This window comes from Podarcis pityusensis, assembly GCF_964106645.2.
Source record: "Podarcis pityusensis genome assembly, chromosome: 10".
Lineage (NCBI taxonomy): Eukaryota > Metazoa > Chordata > Lepidosauria > Squamata > Lacertidae > Podarcis > Podarcis pityusensis.
Genome location: NC_138035.1, coordinates 54,601,317 through 54,626,316, shown reverse-complemented (window position 1 = coordinate 54,626,316; position 25,000 = coordinate 54,601,317). Strand labels below are relative to the sequence as shown.

The 25,000-nt window shown below is 39.6% G+C and overlaps 2 protein-coding genes across 6 annotated transcripts in view; one reads left to right on the top strand and one right to left on the bottom strand.

The window, feature by feature from the left end:
• Window positions 1-25,000, bottom strand: part of FOXP2 (forkhead box P2) — a 318,364-nt gene that overhangs the window by 36,456 nt on the left and 256,908 nt on the right. For 4 of the 5 annotated variants that reach the window (XM_081023624.1, XM_081023626.1, XM_081023628.1 and 1 more), the window contains 4 exons: window positions 21,082-21,295; window positions 18,565-18,669; window positions 11,130-11,186; window positions 1,923-2,010 (listed from right to left, as the gene is read on the bottom strand). In XM_081023624.1, coding sequence (XP_080879750.1) covers window positions 1,923-2,010; window positions 11,130-11,186; window positions 18,565-18,669; window positions 21,082-21,295 — 464 coding nt within the window. The remainder of the gene's footprint in view (window positions 1-1,922; window positions 2,011-11,129; window positions 11,187-18,564; window positions 18,670-21,081; window positions 21,296-25,000) is intronic. The other variant, XM_081023625.1, reaches the window with a different exon arrangement.
• The window catches only part of LOC308457793 (uncharacterized protein), a gene marked incomplete at its 3' end in the record, with an annotated part of 494,657 nt that overhangs the window by 369,216 nt on the left and 100,441 nt on the right, over window positions 1-25,000 (top strand). The window lies entirely within an intron of this gene.

The window sequence follows — 25,000 nt, the reverse complement described above, 5'->3', positions numbered from 1 at the left end:
AGGACCATAAATTAGGCGGCCCATAGTGTCTCTTTAAAAATCCTGTGGACACTGATAGCAATGGACTAGTGCCAACAACTGTGAAGGGGTGAAGGGGTCCTTGTAGCACAGTGCCTGCCAGGATTGTCTGCACACTTCATCCATTCCCACCGAGGTCCAGTTAGTGCCCCCTGCAATCTGCCATCATCAATCTAATTCAATAGAGTGACAGGGACCAGGCAGTGTGAAATGCTGAACTCTGCCACTAAGCCGACATCTACACTGCACTGGGTCTCATTACAACTGATGGACCTTACTTTTCTATCAGTCACACAAAAGGGGGGGGGGGAAGGAACTCATAATTGGTCACCCTGCAAGCAGAAACTCTGTTCGGCCTTTTGCATCACAGCGGAACCTTTTTATAAATGGTAAACAGCTGCTTAAGAAACCTTTCAACATGCTTCAGAAAACGTATCAGGGTTATTTACACACACCCCCACACACCTTTTTTTGTTTTGTTATAATCAATTCTCAAATGATTTTTCACAGCACTCAACAGAAGAATCTTTATAGTTTCTGATTCCAAGAGCACCCAGTTATTTAAAACACAGAAATGAATAATCATGGAAGTTTTTAAAAACTTCCCAAAACTATCACCACCACCACCATCATCAATTTATTTTTAAAAATTCCTACCCTTTATCTGAAGATCACATGGCGGTTTACAATATAAAAACACAAAAATACATACCATAATAAAAAACCAAGACAAAAAAAGTATCATGCACAAAGATAAAGACGTTAAGAGCAATATTCTAGAAAGGTTAATTTGAATACACTGAAAACAATTAATATGTCTCTGAGAGTCAAATCTCAAAGCTTAATCTTTAAAACTTGTTCTTCAGCCAAATTCACAAAGATGGAGGGTTACATTTTCTGTTAGACCCAGAAAAAAGTATAAAAGAGAAACATATGCAGTAATTTCAAATGTCTCTGTATGTATATGTATATGTATATGTATATGTATACAGAGAGAGAGCAAGAGAGCTCATCCTTTCCAAAGGTTTGGGATAGGTAACTAAAGCAAGCTCCCCACCAGTAAAATATTCAATTTCCCATTTGGCTGTGAACTTAAAGGCGAGTCCAAGTAGACAGGCGTTATAATGCTTCTGGCTTAGATTTCAGTGAATCTTGTGTTAAGAGGAAGTCACCCACTGAGGGCAGCCCTTGCCCTTGCTATCTGAATGTGCCATACAAATAGCCTCATTAAGAGGATATTTTTGGTGGACCTTAGAAGTTGTATTGGAACAAATGGGAGGAGGTAAACTTACAAATTAAATTAGACGAATTACATTTAAATGTGCCACTATTTTTGGGCCTGTGCTACACAGATGAAATTATTAAACCTAATTTTGCCAGACCACCTTAAGAATATATAAGGCAGGAAATTGCAGACATCTGAAATTTGTCTGAAGTTTTGTCTGATGTTCCTGAAATTTGGGCAATCTAACTTCCCCCCAAAGGCATCCAAATTCTTCCTAAGTTTAGGGTACTGACTGGTCTACTGTCCAGTCCACTCATCTCTCACCTGCCCCAAATCTTTCCTTGTTGCACTTAAAGTTAGCAACCTTTACAGAATATATACTTTGGGTAACTTCTGAGAGGGTTTGTGCCATTTGTGCTGTGGATAGCTACTTCTCACAGTTTACACAAAAAGCACCATTGGGAGAGCCACCATGTGACAAAAGTGATAATGTGAAAAGGGATTTGCTCCCAAACACTAACAGTCTATGTGAGATTGTTATAATTTATAAAATAAATTTATAAAACAATAAGTCAGAACTTATAAGTAGTAGTAAATTATGAATTCTAATTAATAATCAATTCAGAACAAATCATATTTCTTCAAAGAAGTCAAAGATTTCTAGAAAATTTTCCCAAACCTGTATTTCTAATTGCTGAACCACCTGCATTTGCACCCGACACTGAGCAGTGCTTCTGTCATCCAATGCATGTTCATTATTAAGGTGCCTAGTAAAAGAAGACAGAATAAAAACAACACAACATTAGGAGGCTGTTATAAATCTCCTGAACCTTACTTTTTGCCCCCAGCCCGGCCTAGTTATTAACAGAGAAAGGGAGTTTTCATTTACCAGAGAGGTAGTCATAGACAAGCTAATTCAAGCAACTCAACCTAAGAAGCAACAGATACAACAGGATTGCCCTCTCATCCAATGGTCCAAAACTGCAATGGTAACTGGGAATGACAGAAGCTGTTTCTTCTACCAAACAGCCACAAAACACCACTGGGTGGACATTAATGGAGCTTTGAGTTGTGGAAGTGTCACTAACAGCTGTGTACAAAGGCCCTTAGTTTGAACTGGGCAAATGGACATTCTGAGCTGTATCCAATGCTAGTTATACACATTGGATTCCCATTGAAATTCATGGCCATGACTAATTTAAGTCCATTAATTTCAATGTGTCTACACTAAGTAGAACTCAAGTTAGATACAAACCTCTGTATCATCACTGGGCTACAGATAGGAGGTTTATTAAAAACGTGCAAGTGTCAAGAAAGATCTCACATTTATTTTATGTACCATGTCTTTCCTCTCACATCTCACCTGTGAGAACTGTAGCGCTACAACATGCCTAAATAGGAATTCTACATTATTTCAACATAATCCCTCATTGGCTTCTCACACCATTATCTTCAAGCAGCCTAAAACCATGAGTTCAACTGCCGCTCTTTCCACCGCCACCATTACGGAGTAGAGTTGTATCAACTGCTAAATGGTTAGGTAACTATGCCAGGAACTGTGCAATGTTGCAAAGACATCTCTAAATGACAAAAATGATAATAATATCTACTTCAAAGTGGGGATGGAAAACATGTGGCCTTCTAGACGTTGGACTCCAATGTCTGTCATCACTGACTGCTGGCTATGCTGGCTAGGACTGATGGCAGTGATGTCCAACAAAATCAGGAGGGCTACGGGTTCTCTACAACTGCCTTAATCCTCCTGAATTTGGCAAAAATGCCTATGTAAATGAGTGGTGCAAAGCAATGAAAACTGAACTGTATGATGAGGCTTATTTTCTTGGGTTGCTTTTTAGAAGAAAGGGATTAAAGGAAGAACAGAGACCAATGGAGGGTTTTTTTATACAGCAATGGGGATTGTTTTGATCTGAAATGATGGAAGAGGTCAGGTATTATACAGCAGTATATTTAGTAATTTATATTTGGCTTTCTAGGGAGAAATCTTAAGCCAATAATAGTCTTGAGCACAGTGGCAACCTCTGTGGAATTACTCACCTGACTTCCCAATAGCAAGCATTGCGGCTGGTCACTGAGAGGAAGAAAGGCAATATGGCAGGGATTACACTGTAATGGTACTGGATTGGCTGCACCACTATGCCTGCATCACCCACCCTCAATCCCTCGCCCCTCCATCTCTCAGTAAATAGCAGTAACACTCAGTATTAGGAAGCCTGGTGAGCAATGCAGCCTCCCTGACTACTGAGAGGAAGGGCCAGAGATGCCACTGAAAGAAATTAGAGAGGTAAACGTTTAATATTTACTATTATTATTAACTAACAGACAGTCTGGGAATAGAAAGGAAGGGGCTAAGAGAAGAGTGATGTTATAAGCAGAAGATGTGCATGCAAAAGGACCAGAGAGGTTGGATTAAAGAAATTTACAGCTGGGGGTAGGGCAGAGGTGAAGTACAAGTTGAGTATGAAAGGACAGTGTGAGAATAAATTAACTGGGGTTGAGTAAAAAATACTTCCAGAGGCAGGGCTTTTTTTCAGCCGGAACTTGCTGGAACTCAGTTCTGGCACCTCTCAGGTGGGTGCCTTTGCTATTCTAAGGGAACAAGGGAGGCGTTCAGGGCAAGTTACAGAACCTATTTTTCTAGAAAATTAGCACTGGGGGTAGGAAACTAAAACAATGAAAGAAGAAGCCTTTTCCACTTAGAGCCTCTGGATCACCAAATTCTGCCTAAAATGGGGAGGCCGAGTCACAATACTTAAACAAATATCTGCTTGAGGAAAGCTGAGCTGTGGAATTAGCAATTTCCAAAGCTACTGTATTTTTTGCTCTATAAGACTCACTTTTTCCCTCCTAAAAAGTAAGGGGAAACGTGTGTGCGTCTTATGGAGCGAATGCAGGCTGTGCGGCTATCCCAGAAGCCAGAACAGCAAGAGGGATTGCTGCTTTCACTGCACAGCGATCCCTCTTGCTGTTCTGGCTTCTGAGATTCAGAATATTTTTTTTCTTGTTTTCCACCTCCAAAAACTAGTGCGTCTTGTGGTCTGGAGCGTCTTATAGAGCGAAAAATACTAAATTAGATATCTGTAGAAAGTGTTGCAGTGATCGCCAGCAGATAATGTTAAACTCTGCCTCCCATTTCGTGACTGGTGGGTCTCGGTAATTTTCAGTCAACTCAGGTGGGCACTGAAGGTAGAAAGTTTGAGAATCTCTGATGTGGACAATACTGAGCTAGATGGGCCATTGGTTTGGCTCAACTTCTTAAAGTAACAAAACAACTGTGCTATATTGTGTTCATCTGAATGTGGAATCTTCCTGACTTCATAATCCATTCCTGGGACAGGCATGAGAGTCCAAAACTCTTACCATGTTGAGATTTCTCCCTGGAAAGTTGGTATTTAAAAAATCACAAGTGGCCTTGTCTACAAATGAAAACAGACAATTTCACTTACTTGCTTTCTCAAGCTTCTGAGTAAAATCATAATTTCCTTCTAGAAGCAGGTGTAATGCTTCAAGAACAACCAGCTGTGTAAAACAGTTTATTTTTTATTTTTTATGGTTAATCATGGTCTAATGACTGATCTCGAAATTACAGTAAACAGATAGAAAGTTAATTGATGTATTAATTTGCTGTGTGACACATCACAGAAGTCTGGTCTGTACTTTACAGATATTTTTAAACTATGCCTATGATTTATTATTGTAATTAAGATCTTAGCAGTTGGAGGGTTAATGTGATACAAATCCAAATTATTCTCAGATTTCCAAATAAATATGGCAGGGTGATTTTGAATCTAATAAATATGGGCATCAGTTTTTAAGTAAAAATGACTAAAACATACAGACAGATGAAACGTAGGTATGGATGAGAAACTATTGCCCCCAGTATCCAATACTTTGTATACTCATGTATGTGTGATGTATGTTGGAGTCATAAATCTCTACTGACAAGAAATTTGACAGCTGCACTACATCCCTTAAATGACAATGTTAGCAAAGCAAGTGACAAAAGAGGTAAACACAGCCACAGAAGACTTGCGGTATCAAAGCAAAACTTAATATATAATGTTGTATAATGCTGAAATGCAACGTAATGCAGAGAAGCTAAATGTGCCAGTACAATTATGCCCAAACAACAAACTTTTGTAGGTTCTCTCCAGCAAGCAAATGCCCAGAAGTCTCTTAACAGAACCATAGTAATCTACTTGTAGCTTAGCTTGCAGTGGTCTCCAGAGAAAGCTGACTTTAAGAAGCGTAATAGGCTAAAATGGCTTTTTTTATGCTGTCATCTATTTAACAAGTTGATTGAGGGCCAACATAGTCCAGTGGCTTGTAGATACAGTGCTAAGCTTGGAAAGGGCAGACCTGGCTTCAAGTTCCCTCTCAAGCATGAAGCTCAGTGGGTGAATATGGACTTACACCTTGTCTCTCAACCTAAGCTACTGCGCTGGGTTTTTTGTGATGATAAGGGGAGTTGGATGTATTCTGCCTTGAGTTCATCCTGAAAAGGGCACAACTAAAGTGTAATATTCCCAATATACCTAAATATGTTTTGGCTTTATAATGAAACATAAATTTGGCTTCATATATCTAACAATCTCAACTCAGCTCTGCAGTTTTCAATGTCACATAATATGTGGGATCGCTTTTTCAAAAGCCCACCCCTTAATTATTTGTGGGTGTCTGTGTGACAAGACCAGAAGTGATAAGACTGATAAGGCCGTCAAGTCCCGAAGGAAGACTGGCTCTTGAGAACATACCAATGGAATCTGAGAAGGATCAAGTGGGGGTCAAGAGAAAAACAGCAGCTTTATTGGAATAGCTCTAAAGCAGCCTTCACCACTGAATTCAATGGGACCTATTTCTGAGCAGACTTTCACCCAAGAAAGTGAAAGCACATTCCATTGCCTCTTCTTCCTTGCGTGTATATATATATGTATGCCTGGATATACCTGATTTTCAGGGAAGAGGAAGAACCTCTGTACTGGTTGGTGCTATGAAGGAAAATGAGAAGAAGAAAGAACAGAAACAAAGTAGGGGCAGGGGTGAGAAGATGGAAGGAGGCCCAACAAGAACAAGCAACAGGAAGAAAATACATAGGAAAATAGGTAGAAAGTAATGAAGAAAGACCCAGCAAAAAAAAGGAAGGCACACTAAACAAAGGTTTTCTTGTCTATAGCCATACCACCCTGAACATGTCTGATCCCAGAAGCTAAGCAGGGTCAGGCCTGGTTAGTACTTGGATGGGAGACCACCTGGGAATACCGGGTGCTGTAGGCTTGATTGTGGACTCTCCTTCCTTGGAGGTCTTTCAGGAGAGGTTGGATGGCCATCTATCATGGATACTTTAGTTGAGATTCCTGCATTTCAGGTGGCTGGACGAGATGACCCTTGAGATCCCTCTCAACTCTACAGTTCTATGATTGATTCTATTGGATCAGCCTGCAGTATGTGTAGCAGCCAAAGGCTTTGAAATGGCACATGGTTTTTAAACACTCTTCTTGTTGTGTTTAGTATTTTGTGTTTTTATAGTGTAAAGTGCCCTGTGAAGGGCAGTATTTCAAACCAACCAACCAACAAAATCATAAACATTCTGTTTCATCTGAGTGGGGCTTAATTTCTTATGGGTGCTTTTGTAGGGAACTGGACTGGGGAAGAGAGGCTCTTGTACCCACACAAAAACTGTTCCACATCTTTCTTTGTATGCAGATTTGTGCAGAAAGCAGCAACCACTCCTCCACCTCAGCAGATGGGTCACCTCTCCCATCTATTGTTTTTGCTGCTGTTGTTACTATTATTAGCTAGCGGAACAGAAACAGAAACATTTCTTTCCCATGATCATCTGGTTGCACTTCCCTCGCTCTTTGGCTCTGAAGGTAGATGTGTTCAGAGGACATCCTCCGCTTCAATAGTGCTGCCACTGCACTCAAATTACAGCCCTGAGCCATCAGCCAGTAGGTGAATACAAGAACTGAGGCTCTACCACAATAGGAAGTCCAAGGGGGGCAAGGGTGGGAATTATAAGCTCAAAGGAAGAGCCCCAGCAGGCCCCTAGGTGAAGGCCAAGGACAGTGCCAGATTACAAAATAGGCAGAGCAGGCACCGATCTATGGGTCTTTTAGGGGTCCTGCAACAATGGTTCAAAACAATATTGATCTGATCTTGAAATAAAATTACAATCAAGTTTACTTAGATCAATGTTATCCCAATAGAGCACGTGCACAAGAAACCTCCAGATATGAAACTTTCTGTGAGTTAGTGTGCTCAAAAACGTAATAGATTTGCGATGGCCCCCCTGAGATTTCAACTGCCTAGAGGCCTCCACAGGGTTTAATCTGGCACTGGCTCAAACACCTCTTTTGTAGCCTGAGTGAGATGGAGAGGATTAATTTGCAACAACTCAGAAGTAACCCTGGGACACAGGCCCATGTGCTCATACTTAGGGATATCCAGTCGATGTGCAGAATAGCTTACATGTGACCTGTGTTGGTTCTGAAGCTAGGGGATGTCAAGCCAGAGTCAGCAACATCCTGCTAAACTTTACTTGGGAGAGACTTGTAAAACATCAATGGTGATATCCAGTGTGAAATATCAATGGTGATATCCACAATCAATAACAGTAGTAATTTAAGTTCATTGATTTCAGTGGGTCAACTCTGAGTATAACTTAGTTAGATATCACCTCAAGTCTGCAGATTCATTATTTTCTGGGAACAATTGGGAAATTGAGGATATTTTCTGAAGCTCGTGTCTATGACAGGTTGATTCTTGTCATGAGAAGTCACCCATACAGCTAGTTACAGTATAACTATCTACAACACATATTCCGGAATAGAGCTACAACTATAATGGGTCTATTCGGAAGTAAACAAGCTGAGGATTCGAACCTTATTCATTTAATATGTTATTTTGCTAGATGTCAATGTTACTGAAAACCCAATGAGTCTTGCTAGATGTTTTCCCAACCGAGGGAGAACGTTGGCATGAGGTGGCTGAAGTGGAGCTATTTGCAAAAACAAGGTCATAAACTTGTAAAATGTTTCTACAAATAACATCTGATAAGCACATTGCCAGATTTGAGCCACCCTCCAGAATCTTGAATCACTGGAACCTCCAGAATCTGTTTGGGAATGTCAAAGGCAACCAAAGTCACAAATGAAAGAGTGCCTCTGAGAATGTGAAGCAATAATAGCCAGCTTGCTCATGTGTTGGAATTAGGAAAAAGGTGTTTTAGGTGTCTTCAGAACAGGCTAGTTCCTGCCGCCCTTTTTAAATAAACCAAGCGCTAGCTAAACAGATATCCACACACAGATCAAATTATATTTGCAGAAATATCAATTGCAAGAAGATCCACATTTGTAAGATATAGGTAACATTGTTAAGTCAAGGTAGAGAACACAGAAGATTAGTTGTGAGGATGTACTAGAGAGTAAGCAGGATGCTAGACTTTAGTAGAGAGAATCTATATTGGCGTGAAACAAAAGGAACTCGCATCAACGGAAGTTAGAGTGGATTTACTTTCAGTTAAGTTTCCAGTGGACACCTAGCCATTTCAATTAACCCCTGTGTAACTTGGTACTCTTGTCAGTCTCTCCTTAGAAGAATCCCAGGACTAAAATAGCAGAATGCCAAAGGTCAGGGCAGAGGTACCCTGGCAGTGGTCTGTGGGGGAATTGAAACAGAACCTGTCTGAACTAAGTTCAAATCCAGGCAGTACTATTCTGAGCCTAACTTTAATGAGCACTAAAAAAAAATCTAAAAAAATCACCTAAACATATTCTAAGCAGAGAAGATCACAAACTACAGTTACTTCTCTTACAACTAACCAAAGTTTTCTGGAAATCCTTTTATAGTGATTTTTCTAACAAATGTTTATAGCTTTGAAACTAACTTTTCCCATGCTTAAAATCAGCATACATAAAATTTAAAAGACTAGACTCCTCACTTTTGAAGGAACAGTTAGAACTGTACAAAACATATTGAAATTAAAGATGGCACTTAACTGTATTCTATAATAATTATCATTTGTTTTTAACTAGGGATCGATCAACCTAATTCCAGTCAGTGTTAATTTTACATGTGTTCATCTCTAAGTCTTTTTTGTTCTGTTTCTGCAATAAGCTCCATTTTTAACATCAGCATGAAAATCTGTATTTAGATAAATAATTAATATATCCAATAATATATATTTAAATATGCATTTGACCTCCATGTGTGCATTTCCAAATATGTTTCTACCCTAAGACACACATTTTAATGCATTTTGGTGCAGTATTTGAGCTGAGAAGAATTCAGGGAAGTGCAAAATCCAAAGGATTTTATGGGCCAAACCATACACTAGTCTGGGAGATGCAAACTGGGGCACTCAACACAGAAATTTACAGAAATTAAATTCCTCAAGCATCTCAGCTATGGGTAGTATTTGTTACTACAACAGACCTTTCTTTATTCATTCTTTTGATTAAAAGTACCCTGTCTTGCATAGATACTGCATGTAGTGTGCAATACTCAGAAAACTCAAGCACATGAGTCCTGAATCCTTAAAACTGTTTGAAAGATATTTGTACACACAGAGGACAGAGAAGATTAGTTGAGAGGAGACACTGGAACCTGCAGGCTAGAGTTGTGTACTGACAATAGCTACATGGAGATTTGAGATACTGAGTAGTGTCTAACAAAGCAGTACCATTAGTGTATAGACTTCTGACTGTGCAACAGGGTTGCCCCTCCCTCTCCCCACATGCCCCCTAAGTGTGTTCTGGGGGTCCCTCAACACTCCGGAGCAGATTTGAAAAGTATCCATATGGGGTTTGAATTTTCAGGGAGGTGATGGCTGGGGCGGGGGTGAGACCTTTTGTCCTTGGCAAATATGGATTCAGGCTGTACGGTAACAGATAAAACAAACATATGTCACAATCATGCCCATGCCATTAAATTTAAGTTTCAATTGAAAGTGGCTACATTACATCCCTTGTCAACTTTCTTACAAGATGCACATTTCTGTTAATTAACTCCTCAGATGCAGTGTGTTAATTTTTCAGTTGCTTCTTGTGTGTCTGGTAGCTCTGATCCCTGTGTAAGCATACTTATTGGTTTATTCACATAAATAAGTAGAAGGTGAACCCCTTTAGAACATAACATTTTATTTAGTAATGAGAAAGAACAAGGAACTGCTGTTGTGTTTGGAAGTAGCCCAATATTAATTTCTATCTTGTTTATCGCAGACAACACAGCATCTGGTCAGAATCAAACTTTTCCATTCTAAAAAATGACAATACTGCATTTGACAGGCCCACTTTGGGGAATGGTAAAGTTCCAGGGGTCAGCAAACTTTTTCAGCAGGGGGCCGGTCCACAGTCCCTCAGACCTTGTGGGGGGCCAGACTACATTTGGGGGGGGGGGGGATGAACGGATTCCTATGCCCCACAAATAACCCAGAGATGCATTTTAAATAAAAGGACACATTCTACTCGTAAAAACACGCTGATTCCCGGACTGTCAGCAGGCCGGATTTAGAAGGCGATTGGGCCGGTTTGCCTACCCATGGTTCAGAGTATTCTAAATTTGTGTACAACCCTGCTAGTGGGATATAGGGTGGATATATTTTGCAAGTGGCATTGTACTTGCAGCATATATGCTTTGGTTTTCCATCTTGCAAGGTCCCTGGTCAAACTGATTCTTCGTAGCGCTTAAAGCAGCGATTTGGAAATACTGAAACTAGTAGACAGCAGATCAAAGAGCTCCGCTACTGTCAATATGAATAAGTGTTGGTGCACTTGTCATGGACTCCTGTTGGACAGTGCCCATTTTGAGGAATACTCTCTCCCCTCCCATGTTTGGAGCAGTTTTGTTTTAGAGAGGGTTGTTTTTTTACCTTGGATTTACGAACATGAAAGGATGGGTCTTTATCCACATATTCACACAGGTAGTCCTTTAAAAAGAAAAAAGAGCAGTATGCTACCTCTCCCTCTCAGAAATACCTCACCATTCAAGAACATTTCTCTTTCTCTTTCTTAGAACCCCTTAGGAGTGAATGTGAGTAGCCCAGAATATGCTTGCAATCATTTTCACTAGTCTGTTGCATTGCATGGAACATGGAGAATAAGCTGAAATCAGGAATTAAGAAACAAACAAACATCCCCCCGTACCGCCCTGGAGTGAGGCTCCCACAGTTCTAATATGACTACACTATTTCTTGGGGAAGAAGGCACTCACACGGTTATTGTGAAATGACTGTCCTGTACACAGCCCGGGAATGACAACTAGAAATAGAATAACAATACCTGATGAATGCATTTCTACTTCAGACACTACTGGAAAAGCATGCTCTAAGACTCTAATCCAATGATGTGCGCACAGAACCCTATTTAAAAAGCTAAAACCACACTAAGTGGGTTTTGGGATATAAAAGGGGTAGTGAAACTGCCTTGGTTGGTGTAACACTTGACTACACGGACAGGCAGCAGCTCTCTATATTTTCAGACAGGGTGGGGCTTTCCCACCCCTACCTGGAGATTCCAAAGAATGAATTTGGGGCATCCTGTATACAAAGCATATGAGAAGGGGACTGAACACAGCACTACCACCTTCGCCTCTTTAATCCCAGGGATCTTGGCTTTTAAATAAGGGTTCCATATGCAGAGTACCAGTTTGTGGATTAGAGATGGAAAGTGCATGTGAAGCTTCCAGTCCAGTGGTGTGATTCACACATAAAGAAACCGACATCTGCGCACATTGTGATCTAGCTGGATCGGGGCAAAAATGTGTTTAGATTTTTTGTTCCAATTCATCTCTGTATATTTAAAGAACTAAAAACCAGCAAAATGTTTGCATTTATGTGCTCAAGTCTCAGAGACCTATTCAATTTATCTGTGCTGCTTTTATTAGGCTAGCGACTGTAGACTACAATAATAGTCAATGAGGTTTCGTCTTGATTGAATTTTTCAGCGGAACACAAAAGAACCTTGCCATTAAAATAGTCCTTTATTCTCCTGTATGAAGGCGAAAGGTTTTTAAAGTGTTGTGATGTTCAGTAATGAGCTTCTATCTAAATTATCATTGGTGACAAACTCACAAAGCACTTTGAGGACACATAGTTATGAAATGCCAGAGCTGCCACTTTCTTTCCTGTAATTATAGGCTAGCTTGCAGCCCTTCAATGATCATTTATAGAACAGCCTCCAGTGGATTACTGAGAACTTGAAAAACACATACATACCTCTGCCACATCTCTCTTCTCCTTTCCTTGCTATTGTTTACCAGTGATATGTAAAATAATGGGGCCTATTCATTTCCCCGTCTTAATTATGCCAATCAAAGTACAGAAATAGTGCTGGATATAAACACAATGCAAGGGGACTAAATAAATAGGCTAGAAATTAACATTAAATTATGAATTCATGTATTTATTACTATTTTACACTCAAATTATTCTCTTTTATGCTTTTTACAACCATCTCAGGTACATATTGCTGTTCAAAAATTCTCTATGATTTATAAATCAAGAATGAGATAATACTGAAAAATGAGAGGATTGGTGGATTTTCTCAGTCAGTGCCTAATTGCTGTTTCAAAATGCATATGCAAAGGGACATTTCATTAATCATTTAATCATGTCCCTTGCAGGAAGTTGGAACTAATGTTGCAAATACCCTTTTCATATGAATGCTCCATAATACTATCTTATGCATTTGATATATTGCATATGTCATAAATTATAGCTGCTTCAAAAAGAACCAAGTGGGTTGTTATCCCTGAAGATGCTTGTTACAAAACCTTTATTAAGTTTTCCCCCCCCACTCTGACTTATTGCTGGTTCTTTTTCACAGCTTCATTCTAGCCCCCAATAATGCTCTTTCTGATGGCAAAGGTCTGTAAATTACCCATGCAATCACCAACACCATTTCACAGACCTGTTCTACTTCTACTGGTCTGCTAACAAGGCGATTACACACAAATTACTGAATGCCTATGAAATATTTAAATGCATTCTACTCTACTATGCATTAATAAGAGCAAAGCAAGCGCTGGAATTCTGGTGAGCCTCAGTCCCTAATGTCCCCTAATGAGCCTCTTACTGTGACTGCAGTTCAAACAGAGAGGTGAGGGGAAAATGCAAAGGGTGCCTTCAGAAAGGCAGCACTGAACAAACATTGTGTGAGCCAGTTCTAATTTATGGGTCACTTTATAGGTATATTGATTTTTGTTTTCAAAATGGAATAAATGATGTGGTCGACTGATGTTCTTTCAAAACTGCATGAATCTGTGTGCAGGCTTGCCAGACTTGCACATGGAAAAATATAAATATGCAGTCAAATTTCTAAGGAAACAATTAGGAAAAATTTTTTTTGATGGAGCCTTACCAAAAACAAAAAAAGTATAAAAATGACCTGCTTCCATTTGTCTACCGATCTCCCATAGGTTTTAGGGAATAACACAGTATGTGCCAGCTTATCCTGAAATAGTACAAACTATTAAATGAATTTTGACATTAGAATCTTGAATTCATTGCAAATTATCTGATTTCTGAAGAGAAAAACGGGGGTCGACCTTTAAATCCTGAAGCGTCAGAGACGGTTTTAGCAACGTGTTTCACTTGCCCATCAGTAGTGTATGATTTATTTTGCATTGAGCTTTAATGTTTAAACACTGACAGGAGTTTAAATACAAAATGTATTTGTGTGTGTGCCACTATTCAATGCATGTCACTATTCATTTAGCAGATTGTGTCAGATGTCTTCGTTCTGAAGGATGATGGCACTGTCACCCCAAGAAACAACATCCTGACAAGTTCAAATAATGCCTTTTTGAGGTCATAATTTTGGAAGCAGGCAGCCTAGTCAAAGCCAAAGCTAATCTACACAAGATGTGAGTAAGGGTATAGCAACAATCTATTTCAAACTTTCTCTCTCTCTGGATTAAAAGAAAAGCACATATGAAGTTTGATACCTAATTAAATTATATTAGTCTTTCTGTTGCATTGAGCTGCCCCCTTTGAGGGTCTTGTTGGTAAACTGCCTGTCTTCTTCTGTAGCATTCTTTCCACCCTTCCCTTTCCTCAAAACTAACAATTCTGTCTCTATAGAGGAAAACATTGCCTGTCTTTGTACGGTAGATCATGTTTTGTTTCGCTGGCGTCTGCTGCATGCAGGTTAAAGTACGCTTGTCTGCTGGCTGGAATGCTATAGTGTAAACCTTTTGATTTAAAGCTCTAAAAGTCAAATCCATCTACACTCAAACTGACTTAGGACCAATGGAATGATAATTAGTTTTGCAGACAAAATACACCAAAGTTTTGTCATATGTTATTACGCTCTGACATTTATAAGACAGTAATGAAGAACTACTATTAAATGCTTTTAGTGATCTTTGGGGCTCCTTGCCTGGCAACCGGCAAAATGGTTAGCTTCTGTCAACACCTGTTTTATAGTAAAATTCCAAACAAATTCTTAAACATTTTTGGCAGTCTTTTAATCACTTTTCTTCGTTGCTCAGTATTCTGCTCAATAATTGTTCTCTCTGCAGTTAGGCAATAATATTTTCTGACCTGACTTTAAAATTTGATGCTTTTCTCTGCCAGAAAGAATTAATTTTACAGAATTGCTTTTGTTCAGTGGATCAGATGCACATGAGTAACTGTAATTTTACACGACTTCATCAAGGCTGAAAATCACCCCAAAACTTCTCAAGGCTGGGAATATCCATCCAAGCTTCATGATATCAAAAGTATGGAACTGTATGGCAGTGTGTCTGTCTGATATGACATTATGTGGAAAGACAGCTATGCTTGTTTGAAAATAACAGGCGAGTAATATTAATCTCATTAATCTTTTCGATTGTATGCAAGGTGGAATTTTCAAAATTCTAAACACCTCAGCACAGAGAAGTATAATTTATATTTATCATCAACATACTGACTTCTGGAGGGACAAAAACAAAGGTATAAAAAAACCTTTCATGGCTATAAGTCATATTCTGTAAATTATTCTTCACTTCACTCCAAATCCTTTCTATTATTAAAAAAATGAAGCAAAGCCACTGTGTTTTCTGTCTTAATCCTCCTCCTCAAATGCCTCAGCACAGCTTATTATTATTATTATTGTAAAAGAAAGGAAAAAAAGATGAAGCACGAAGGCATCAACTTAAACTGGTTTCTGAACACAAGTTAGAGTTCACCTTATATATCAGAGACCACTTCAAATTTGTCACAAGAATACTGCAGAAATAGACACACAACTAGATTTGGGTAGCATTCCTTATGAATATTTTATTTCAGTACAGTATACTTGCATTAGCTCTATTAACAAGTACCACACTGTTCCAAGTCAGAACCTACAGCATTCTTACACAGATTAGACTAAGAGCAAGGTCTCGAAAACTACTGCCATTAGTTCTGTCATCCCCTATAAAGTTAATGGATTGGAAAAAAAATAGTCATTCTTTGGGTCTAAAAGTTGAAGTTGAATTGAAATAAAAGGTTTTTAATTGAAATGGGGCTTTGCAGTGTGAGCACAGAGGAATACTAAGGGGGCTAAAGGCAAGGGGATTCAGACTTTAAGACTACCGCAACACAGTATTTCAAATGAAAGAAGCTGAAGTTTACATCTCTGTGACTTTGTATTTCTGTCTAAAAGACGTGTACAACAATGGTCTCAAGTGGCATTTCTGTTGGGTGTAGAGCAAATGTCATGGCTTCTGGGTGGTATATAGTGCATGAGGTATGGGTAACTGCCCCCTGGCTTTGCAGCCCAAAGCAGCTCCCAGTAGGGCTGGGTGATATATCAATGTATCATCCAAAACCAGTTTTAAGTCCATCTCGTGATATCGGTTTCATAATTTTTGACCTGGCAATATATCACGAATCATGATGTGTGTTAGGGCTGGGCAATATACTGTCCAAAACCAGTTTGAAGTCCATAATTTTTGACCTGGCAATATAACACAAATCATGGTGTGTGTTTGTGTGCGTTATGCAAAAATCACAATGTGGAAAAACCCGTGAAGCCAGTCAGTGCCTCTACAACGTTCCATCCTTATTTCAGACATTGTGATATATAGTGATGTTTAGCTGGTGATCTATTGCAATGTTGAAAACCAGGTATTGCCCTAGCTCCCAGTTACAGGGACATTATCAAACAGGTGGTATGAAAGGGCGCACATGGGAAAGGGAAGCACATTTGATAGGCTTAGGCTACAGGACAGAATCTGGAGCCTCTTGGCCTGACCCAAGAATATTCAGGATGTTCCCTTGAATGGGTCACACAGTTTGGAAAAATTGGGAACGATGATATATATAGAAGAACTACATTACTGTTAATCAAAGTGTTTCCAGGGACTGTGCAATATAAAACCAGGGACCTACAAAACAACTGTGAAAGCAGTGAGAGAAACATTAACATCACTAGACTCTGGAAAGATGGAAGTATTTATAAAAATTAGTTTTGCTTGGAGAGCTAAAGGCTGCAGCTAAGTTGGCTAGAACTCTTGGTATCAATTATGCCTAGAACAATATATGCAGTATGTAGGTTATTTTCACATGGAATAATTTCTAGCAGCTTATATAAATCCCACACGCAAACAGTAACCTCTTTAATCTACAAACAGAAATAGTACAGATCAAGTGTATTCTTCTAAAATTGGGCAAAAATCTGTAAAAGTACTCTTTAAAGTACACCTAAAACCTATTCTCCACAAAAAAAGTAAAATGAAGTAGGAAAGCAAACATAATCTACTCTGAAATAGATGAGTATATATATTCAATGTAAGCATTCAGATACAAAAAAATTATAGTTTTCTTATAAAGACATGTGGTGCATCTTTGCCTTGTTGTGAAGCTGCTGTTTCTACATAGTCTGGTTCTATACCATTTGTAAACAGGCCTTTCTGATGTTTCTACCAACATCCTGGCAACAAAGCAGCACAATTTCAAATGAGCTAATTAACTTAATTGTTGATGAAGCATGAAGCAGTTCATTCACCCTGTTAGCTGCACCATGACAACATAAGAGCCTCAGCTTGTGAAGTTACTCATCTATATAAACCTATCTATAACGTTCCATTAGGACTCTTTGTACACTAAAGCCCTGTGCACCTCTCCTACGAGAGATCACGCTGTTTGGGCTCAGCCCCTCTCAAGTCCTTGCAGAATGAAAATGCTACAAAATTGCCACAAACTTGGTTTATGATACTCACTGTAATAACTGGATACTTTTTAATTTTAAGGTGCCACGCCCCACTTTTTCACAGTTAATTTTGCAAGTGTCGCACAGATATTGGCTGCATTCTGAATTAAACATGCCAGAAGATGGAGAGGATTTTTCACCTTTCTAAGTAGCGGCAAGCCTTCACACTTTGCCACATGGTAAGGCGCTCATTTAGACTTAGGGGATATGTTAAAACAGACTTCAGTGTGGCATGGGGAAGCTATGTAATGTGGACTTTTTAAACAAACAAGAAACAAACCACTGCAACCTCTCTCACACACGTTATGTGTGGGGAGGGTGGCTGCAGTGAAGGTCACAGGCTCTTGGTCTGCCTATACAGTTCTATGCCTGATCCAGGAACTCTTCTTGTTGTGACTCTTTTGTAAGCCAGCCTGAAATTGATAAGCTTGATCATCTGCTGTTTTTACTGCTGGGTTGTTTTGTGTACTGAAATCCACCTTGAGTGTAATTTCCTTGTGGAAAAGCAGCATATAAATTGAAATCTAACTTTATCCAGTCTCCTCACTCCCACTCCTGTGCAAGTGGAGATTTTTCCGTGGGCTTAGCGTTTGGAAAGATTTGCACGTGAACCTTCGCGGGAAGCCTGCTCCTTCTGGAGCTCCATGAGTGCACTGGAACCTCCAAAGAACTTTGGCTCGGAGCCCATGAATCGGTACTTGAGATGTGACCCTTTTGTAAGCTATACTGAAATCACCGAGTTCACTCAGGAATAAGTGCTCTCATGACTGCGAATTATTGCTACAAAAGGACAGCCTAAAGAGGCACATTTCTTTCTACAGATTACATGCCAATACACACAGTTGCATGTATTTTTTTTCTGTTCATTATTTTATCAAAAGGCACTTTACAGATGCTCTGAGGTTACATTTCGGCAAAGGGGTCAGGTAAGCACCATGCCACTAAAAAGCCCGAAGAAATGATTTAACGTGAAAGGAAAGCTAATGATTCTATCCTCTCCAGTTGGCTTGATCTGGTGTTTTGGCACATAAGCCATAAACATCCGATAACTTTATGGCTGAGTTTTACTGGATTATCTGTATACCTACTAAACTCTGTTTACTGCATCATAAAAAAGCCCCAACTTACTTTAAAAATTGTCCAAAATCTTCACAAATACTTTCACATCCAGGCCACTTGCAAACTCCATGGCCATAGAGAGTATGAGAGGCTCCAGTCTCCTCGTGTGATGAGCTGTGGCAAAAGAACACGGCATCAAATTCATCTCAAAAGCCATAATAGTAGGAGGCTTCTAGTGCCTGTCAGGTTATGATCAGTGACAAACAGGTCAAAACAGGTCAATTCAGCTCAGAGCAGTCAGAAAAATCTAATCGTTCTGCTGAATAGTTCAACTGCCAAGGATAGATGATGTTCTAATTAGAGAAGGAATAGAGCCAAAGATGACGGTTAATAAAGGATGAAAAAATGACTGTATGTTACAGTATGCTAATTTTGCCATATGACCTCAACTTAACATTCCTCCCCCCCTCTAAATAAATAAATAAATAAATAATCCAGAATGGATCAGTTCTTCCTGAGAAGTATGTAAGATGGCCAACAGAGACTTACAAATGTTTCTGCATGTTTTTTCTTTACTTTTTACTCATAAAATCAATATACTGGGGTCTGCAGTCTTAAGTAATGTTTTTATCCCAGGGCAGTGTTCTCACAAGTTGCTTGATGTTGTTTATCCAAACAACTATATGCTGGATTCAGTTTTTTTGGAGGGAGAAAGTCAGTTGCTTGGGTAATTGTCAGTGACAATTGCTTTTTTTTCCCCTCCACAATGCTGCAGTTTGGCTCTCTGTTCCAGAAAAATCGACCACTGCCTTTGACGTATCATCAACTAGCAACCTTAATTGAAATGCCAAAATGAAAATTACCTCTGGATGTTATCATTTTAAAATAATGAAAGGTAATATTATGGAAGCTTAAAGAGAATGATAGATGCAACCCACAAATTCTAATTACACCCTCTGCAAAAAAAGTGTATGGGGGGAAGCTATAGCTCAGTGTAGAACATCTGCTTTGCATGTAGAAGGTCCCAGTTTCAATCCCTAGCATCCCCTGGGAGGGCAGGCAATGTCCTTTGTCTGACATGTCACTGCCACTCAGTGTAGACCAGTGTTTCCCAGACTTGGGTCTCCAGCTGTTTTTTAACTACAGTTCTCATCATCCATGACCACTGGTCCTGCTAGCTAGGGGTGATGGGAGTTGTAGTCCAAAAACAGCTGGAGACCCATGTTTGGGAAACACTGACAATACTGAGCTAGTTGGGCCAATGGTCTATGCAAGGCAGCTCCTTTAGTTCCTAAACCATAAAAAACTCCTTTGATTGCCTATGGAAAACAGTGGTACCTCTGGTTACGAACTTAATTCGTTCCGGAGGTCTGTTCTTAAGCTGTTCTTATCCTGAGGCGCGCTTTCGCTAATGGGGCTTCCGGTGCCCGACTTCCGCTCGCATCCTGGGGCAAAGTTCACAATCAGAAGTAACTACTTCCGGGTTAGCGGAGCTTGTAACCCGAAGCGTGCGTAACCAGAGGTACTACTGTAGTTCTTATCTTCAACAATCTCTCAGTGTAACCACTTTTGCTCTGATGGGTTGGCTCACAAGTAAGATGGCCTCCAATTTCTGATAAACTTCTTTATGACTGACAGTGAAATCCTCAGCAAGGTTAATCAGAAGGAAGTCCCACAGAGTTCAGTGGAACTCCCTAGCAAGTGTGCTTAGGATTGTAACTTAAATTCCACAGAAATGAATGAGATGTTTTGGTTAATTAAATTCAATGGATTGGATTCAGAGGAGCATCCCCCATCAGAAGATGCTTCCTCAGGCAGAGTAGGTGCCTCCGAATATAACTCAATGTCCACAAACTATTTATAGTCTGAAAATGAACAATGGCTGGCTATTTACCACCAACAGCACACCATTATGTATTGGCACCAATCCACCAAATGCTAGGATTTCCGCTGCTTTTAGCGTGGCTTGTACATACCTCTTAGACAAGCCTTGCCTACATGAAAAAACAGCCAGTGTAGTATAGCAATTGGAGGGTTCAGGGAGACCAAGTTTCAATTCCATGTGCCATGAAGCTCATTGGGTGAGCTTGGTCCACACACGCAGCCTAAGCTACCCCACAGAGTTGCTGTCAGGATAAAATTGGGTATATGTGTGCTGGAAACCAGGGATGCAGCCCTGAACTCCAGGGAGGAAAGGAGAGACAGAAATGTTGTAATAAAATAAATAAGACTGCTGTATTCTAGTGGGTGAAATCTACCTTCCATGTTCGCCACTTAATATCTGCAATCCTATATGCACTTACCTCAGAGTAAGCTCCACTTAACTCAGTGGGACTTACTTCAGAGTAGAAATGTATGGGATTGCATAAGACAGTGTGCTACCCGGAAAATATTGTAGTCAATGTTCAGTAACAAATCTCCTAACTCTGGGACTGGGAAGTTTATGTTTATTCTCTTTGTGGTTAATCAACAATTTTCCTGAATCATATTCAAAGCAACTCATCATGCTCAATACTGAAATTATTGTGTGAAGCATAACTATGAAGAAAGCACTTTCATGACAGAGGAAAAAGCAAATCTCATTACCTGTCTCGTCTTGCATTTAGAACTGATGACTGTCCATTCACTATGGAATGATGAGTTATTGGTGGCGATGCTTTGGAAGTGGTAGAGGAGGTAGTAGAAGAGGAATTGTTAGTAGTGAGGTCTAGCCCTCCATGCTTAATGCCATTGTCTTCCATACTGTGAACTCCAGTAACTTCTTTCCATAACTGCTGAATCTCAGCAGGACTTAAGCCAGCTATAAAATGAAAGAGAGCTCCAATAATATAGCAAAGCAAGAGGTTCATATAATGAGCTCAGTGTTATTAATGGATTAATGCCAACAATGAAGGTGATGCAGTTTTTCCAGCACAATCAACATACAGTAAAACACAATTTAATTTTACCTCTTATTGGCACACAGCAAATTTGGCTGCTTTTCCTTTTGGGGTTACCAACAGTCAATTAAGGGTCACCAGCTTACGTAATATGCCTTCTCTCAAAACATTTGTTCAAGGATCAAAGGGAACAAGGTACAACCAACAACTGGTAACTACTGTTTGAAAAAACAAGTATTCGGGTGGATGAGATGTTCATTGCCTGCAGAATCAATTTCTTGATTCCAAAACATGGCTAAATACACCCAAAGTTCACAAAGTTATTTAAAAGCACTGCTTTACCAAAAACATAAGGGGAAGCAGAAAAAATATATATCTGGTTACAACAAAGATGAAAGTATTAATCAGCTCTTTACAGAAGAAAATGTAACTCAGGGGAATAAACTCAAGCCATGTTAGATATGCATGGGATCCAAACTCTGGAGGGAATCTCAACTAAAATCCTGCAAATAGCTCATGCAAATACGTAGTCATATATTAGCTGCCCCTACTTAATTTCCGAATTGCAATAAGCAAATAATTTATAGAAGATAAACATTTGGAAAAGGACAACAGTTCAAGAGCCCCAGCTCCAAATGCTCCATGCCAATTCTTTTCAGACACTTGTGTTGGAACAATTTAAAAGCACTTTGCCACATTCCTTTATAAACCTTACAAGGAGGTGGGAGGTACGGAGTTAACAGAAGCTCACAGGAACAGGATCTTAAGTTGGTATAGCAGAATACGCATCACCCCTTTGATCAAAGTAAATGCCATTATGAATGAAAGAGATCTGATCAACTTTTTAAAAAATAAAAAAATCTGGCCACCTCCAAAAAAAGGCTTGATGAAAAATTAAAATGCTGTGGTTTCTTGCAGCTTGGGCTAGATTACCAAGGGCAAAATATTTCATATCCATTATTAAGGTAGAAATTATTATTTTAATTGCTTTGGGAGGAAGAATTTTTTACTTATAGTTAATTTCATGTCAATAGTGCTAAGTAAGGTCAAAGAATGTAAAAGTGATTTCTTTTAATCATTTCAGTAGATGTCATTAATCATGACTTTCCAACCAAAAACTATTGTCGAATTTTATTACTGTTCCCTCATATATAGCTTGGCAGGATTAGTTGCATCAGAAAGATACAAACTTTTTTTTTTTTTGGCACACCATTGTAATCTAATTGCTACATTTTTTCCACAGGAATATTAGGCTGAGTACAGAACATAAATTTAAGGCACACATCCCCCAAATAATTCTGGGAACTGTCCTTTAATCCCCACAGAGCCACATTTCCCAGCACCCTTAACAAACAATATTTCCCAAAATTATATGGGGGAAGTCATGTGTTTTAAATTTATGGTGTGTATGCAGCCTACATACTAAGATGCAGATATATATGAAATAAATCTAGAAATATGTCAAGTGGGGTTATAAACTCTAACATTAATTCTATAAACACAAAATCTCTATGAACCATGGAATGGGTTTCATCCCCCAAAACAGATATACCTGCTGTCTCATTTACACGTTTGTCATGGCTCCTATATTCACTAGGGCTTGGCTATATACTCATCTATTGTAGATCTTGCTTATCCCTCTTCCATTCATCCTATAAGAACTACTTATCTAAGAACTGATGCCTGAGTTTACTTTATTCTTCTTCCCTCCTTGTTTCTTTTCTTTGTGTGATAGATATGTGTGTGTGTGTGTGCGTGTGCGTATATATACATATATATGCCTGTGGGCAGGGATTGTCTTGTCTGGTTCAGGTGCAAGGCACCAACACTCTAAATAAATAAATAATTACACATGTGAGTTTGGCGCTCCAATGCCCAATTGTGCAGAAGTATACTTAATGGTGTGTTGAAGCATGGTTCATGTCACTGAAGGTGCTTGAGGATTGAAGGGTCAAGATGCTTCCGTGGAAAGCATAAACAGATACACTGGTCATGGTGGCTTGTTCTCTCTCTCTCTCTCTCTCCCAGCAATCAACCTGCCAGTGGGTTTAAGAAGCATGTGAGCCACGGCAGAAGAGGGGTTTTTTCCTCCTCTTTCTTTGCTGCACTTGGAAAAGCTCAAATAATTTTTCTTTACTTGGGAGGATCACTTTGAGAAGCCAGGAATTTAATGCAGAACAGGGTGCTCAACTTATAATAATGGTAGGTTAAATTGTTCAATACCTGGGGAAGCTGTTCGTTTAAAACATCAGAATCACACTAAACTCCAATTATAAAACACTGTATGATAAAATAATATTTAAGTAAGGATCTTCATGTGGAATTTAAACATCTGAACTATAAGGGGGGAAATTAACACTGAAAATATAGTATTCCTTCCCATTGGATTCTTGTTTGCGGGAAGTTTCAGACTATGTCAACCCAAATAGTGTGTCCGTTTAATCCTTCATCCTGGAACTGCTGAGGTCAGAGGAATACTCAGAAAAATAATACTAAAATAAAATGATTGAATTTGCATATAAAACTAAACCATGGTTTAGTGCTATGTGGACACACCTCCACCAGTCTGAGCGAAGTGTTGGGATTGCACCCTCACCTGGAGGAGGACCTCTGTGAAATTTAATTTTGCTTTCAAATAATCATGGCTTAGCATTATGCACCAACAAGGGAACAAAGAATGGCTAGTTGCTGAACAAACCAATTTCAGGCCACGGGTTATGAAGCTGACTTGCTCAACTAGATTTGACTCTGTTGCTGCGCCTCCACTGCACACAGCTCCTGCTGCCTTGACACTCTCCCTTTAGGTAAGCGGCAGTGATGCACAGCACCGGGAAGGCAGGAGATCTGTGTGCGAGTGTGTGCACGTGCGCTTGCACACCACCTCCACCTGAGAAATGCACTCGTGAAGGAGAGAAACCACATTAGCTAGGTCTTTTTTATTGCAGGCTGAGTTAAATGGGCACATGTTACTACAAACAGATGGGTACTTTCCCTTTACAGGTGTGCTCACCCCATAACAGAACATGATCAAAGAAGAGTAAGCACAAACTAAAAATCAATGGCATCCTAATAGGGTTGACAGCTGTCCTCTTTTTCCAGGACACGTCCTCTTTTTTAGGGATAAAATTTGAGACAGATTGCATTGATTTGCTTTGAATGGCCATCATAGTGTCCTCTTTTTTGCTCTTCAAAATATGACAACCCTAAATTATCATGTTAATATTTTTGCATAAAGCTGTCTTGGCAGTGTAACCTCCATTTTGAAGCTTGCCCACTTTCCTTGATTAAATTGTGTAGGGCAGGGGTTGCCAATGTGGTGTCCTCCAGATGTTGTGGACACTAGCTGGGGCAAAGGAGAGTTGTAGTCCAACATCTGGAGGATACCACTTGGGCTTCCCCTTCCTACAGGGGCTATGATGCCCATGGGGAAGCCCATAAGCAGAACCTGGGTGCAACAGCACTCTCTCCATCTGTGATTCCCAGCAAGCCATCTTACTTCCAACAGTGGAGGAAGAACACAGGACAATGTACCCAGTAGCCACTGATCACTGTATCCTCCATGAATTTGTCTAATCCTTTTTCAAAGCCACTCCAAATTGGCGACCACCACACGTCATCTTGTGGAA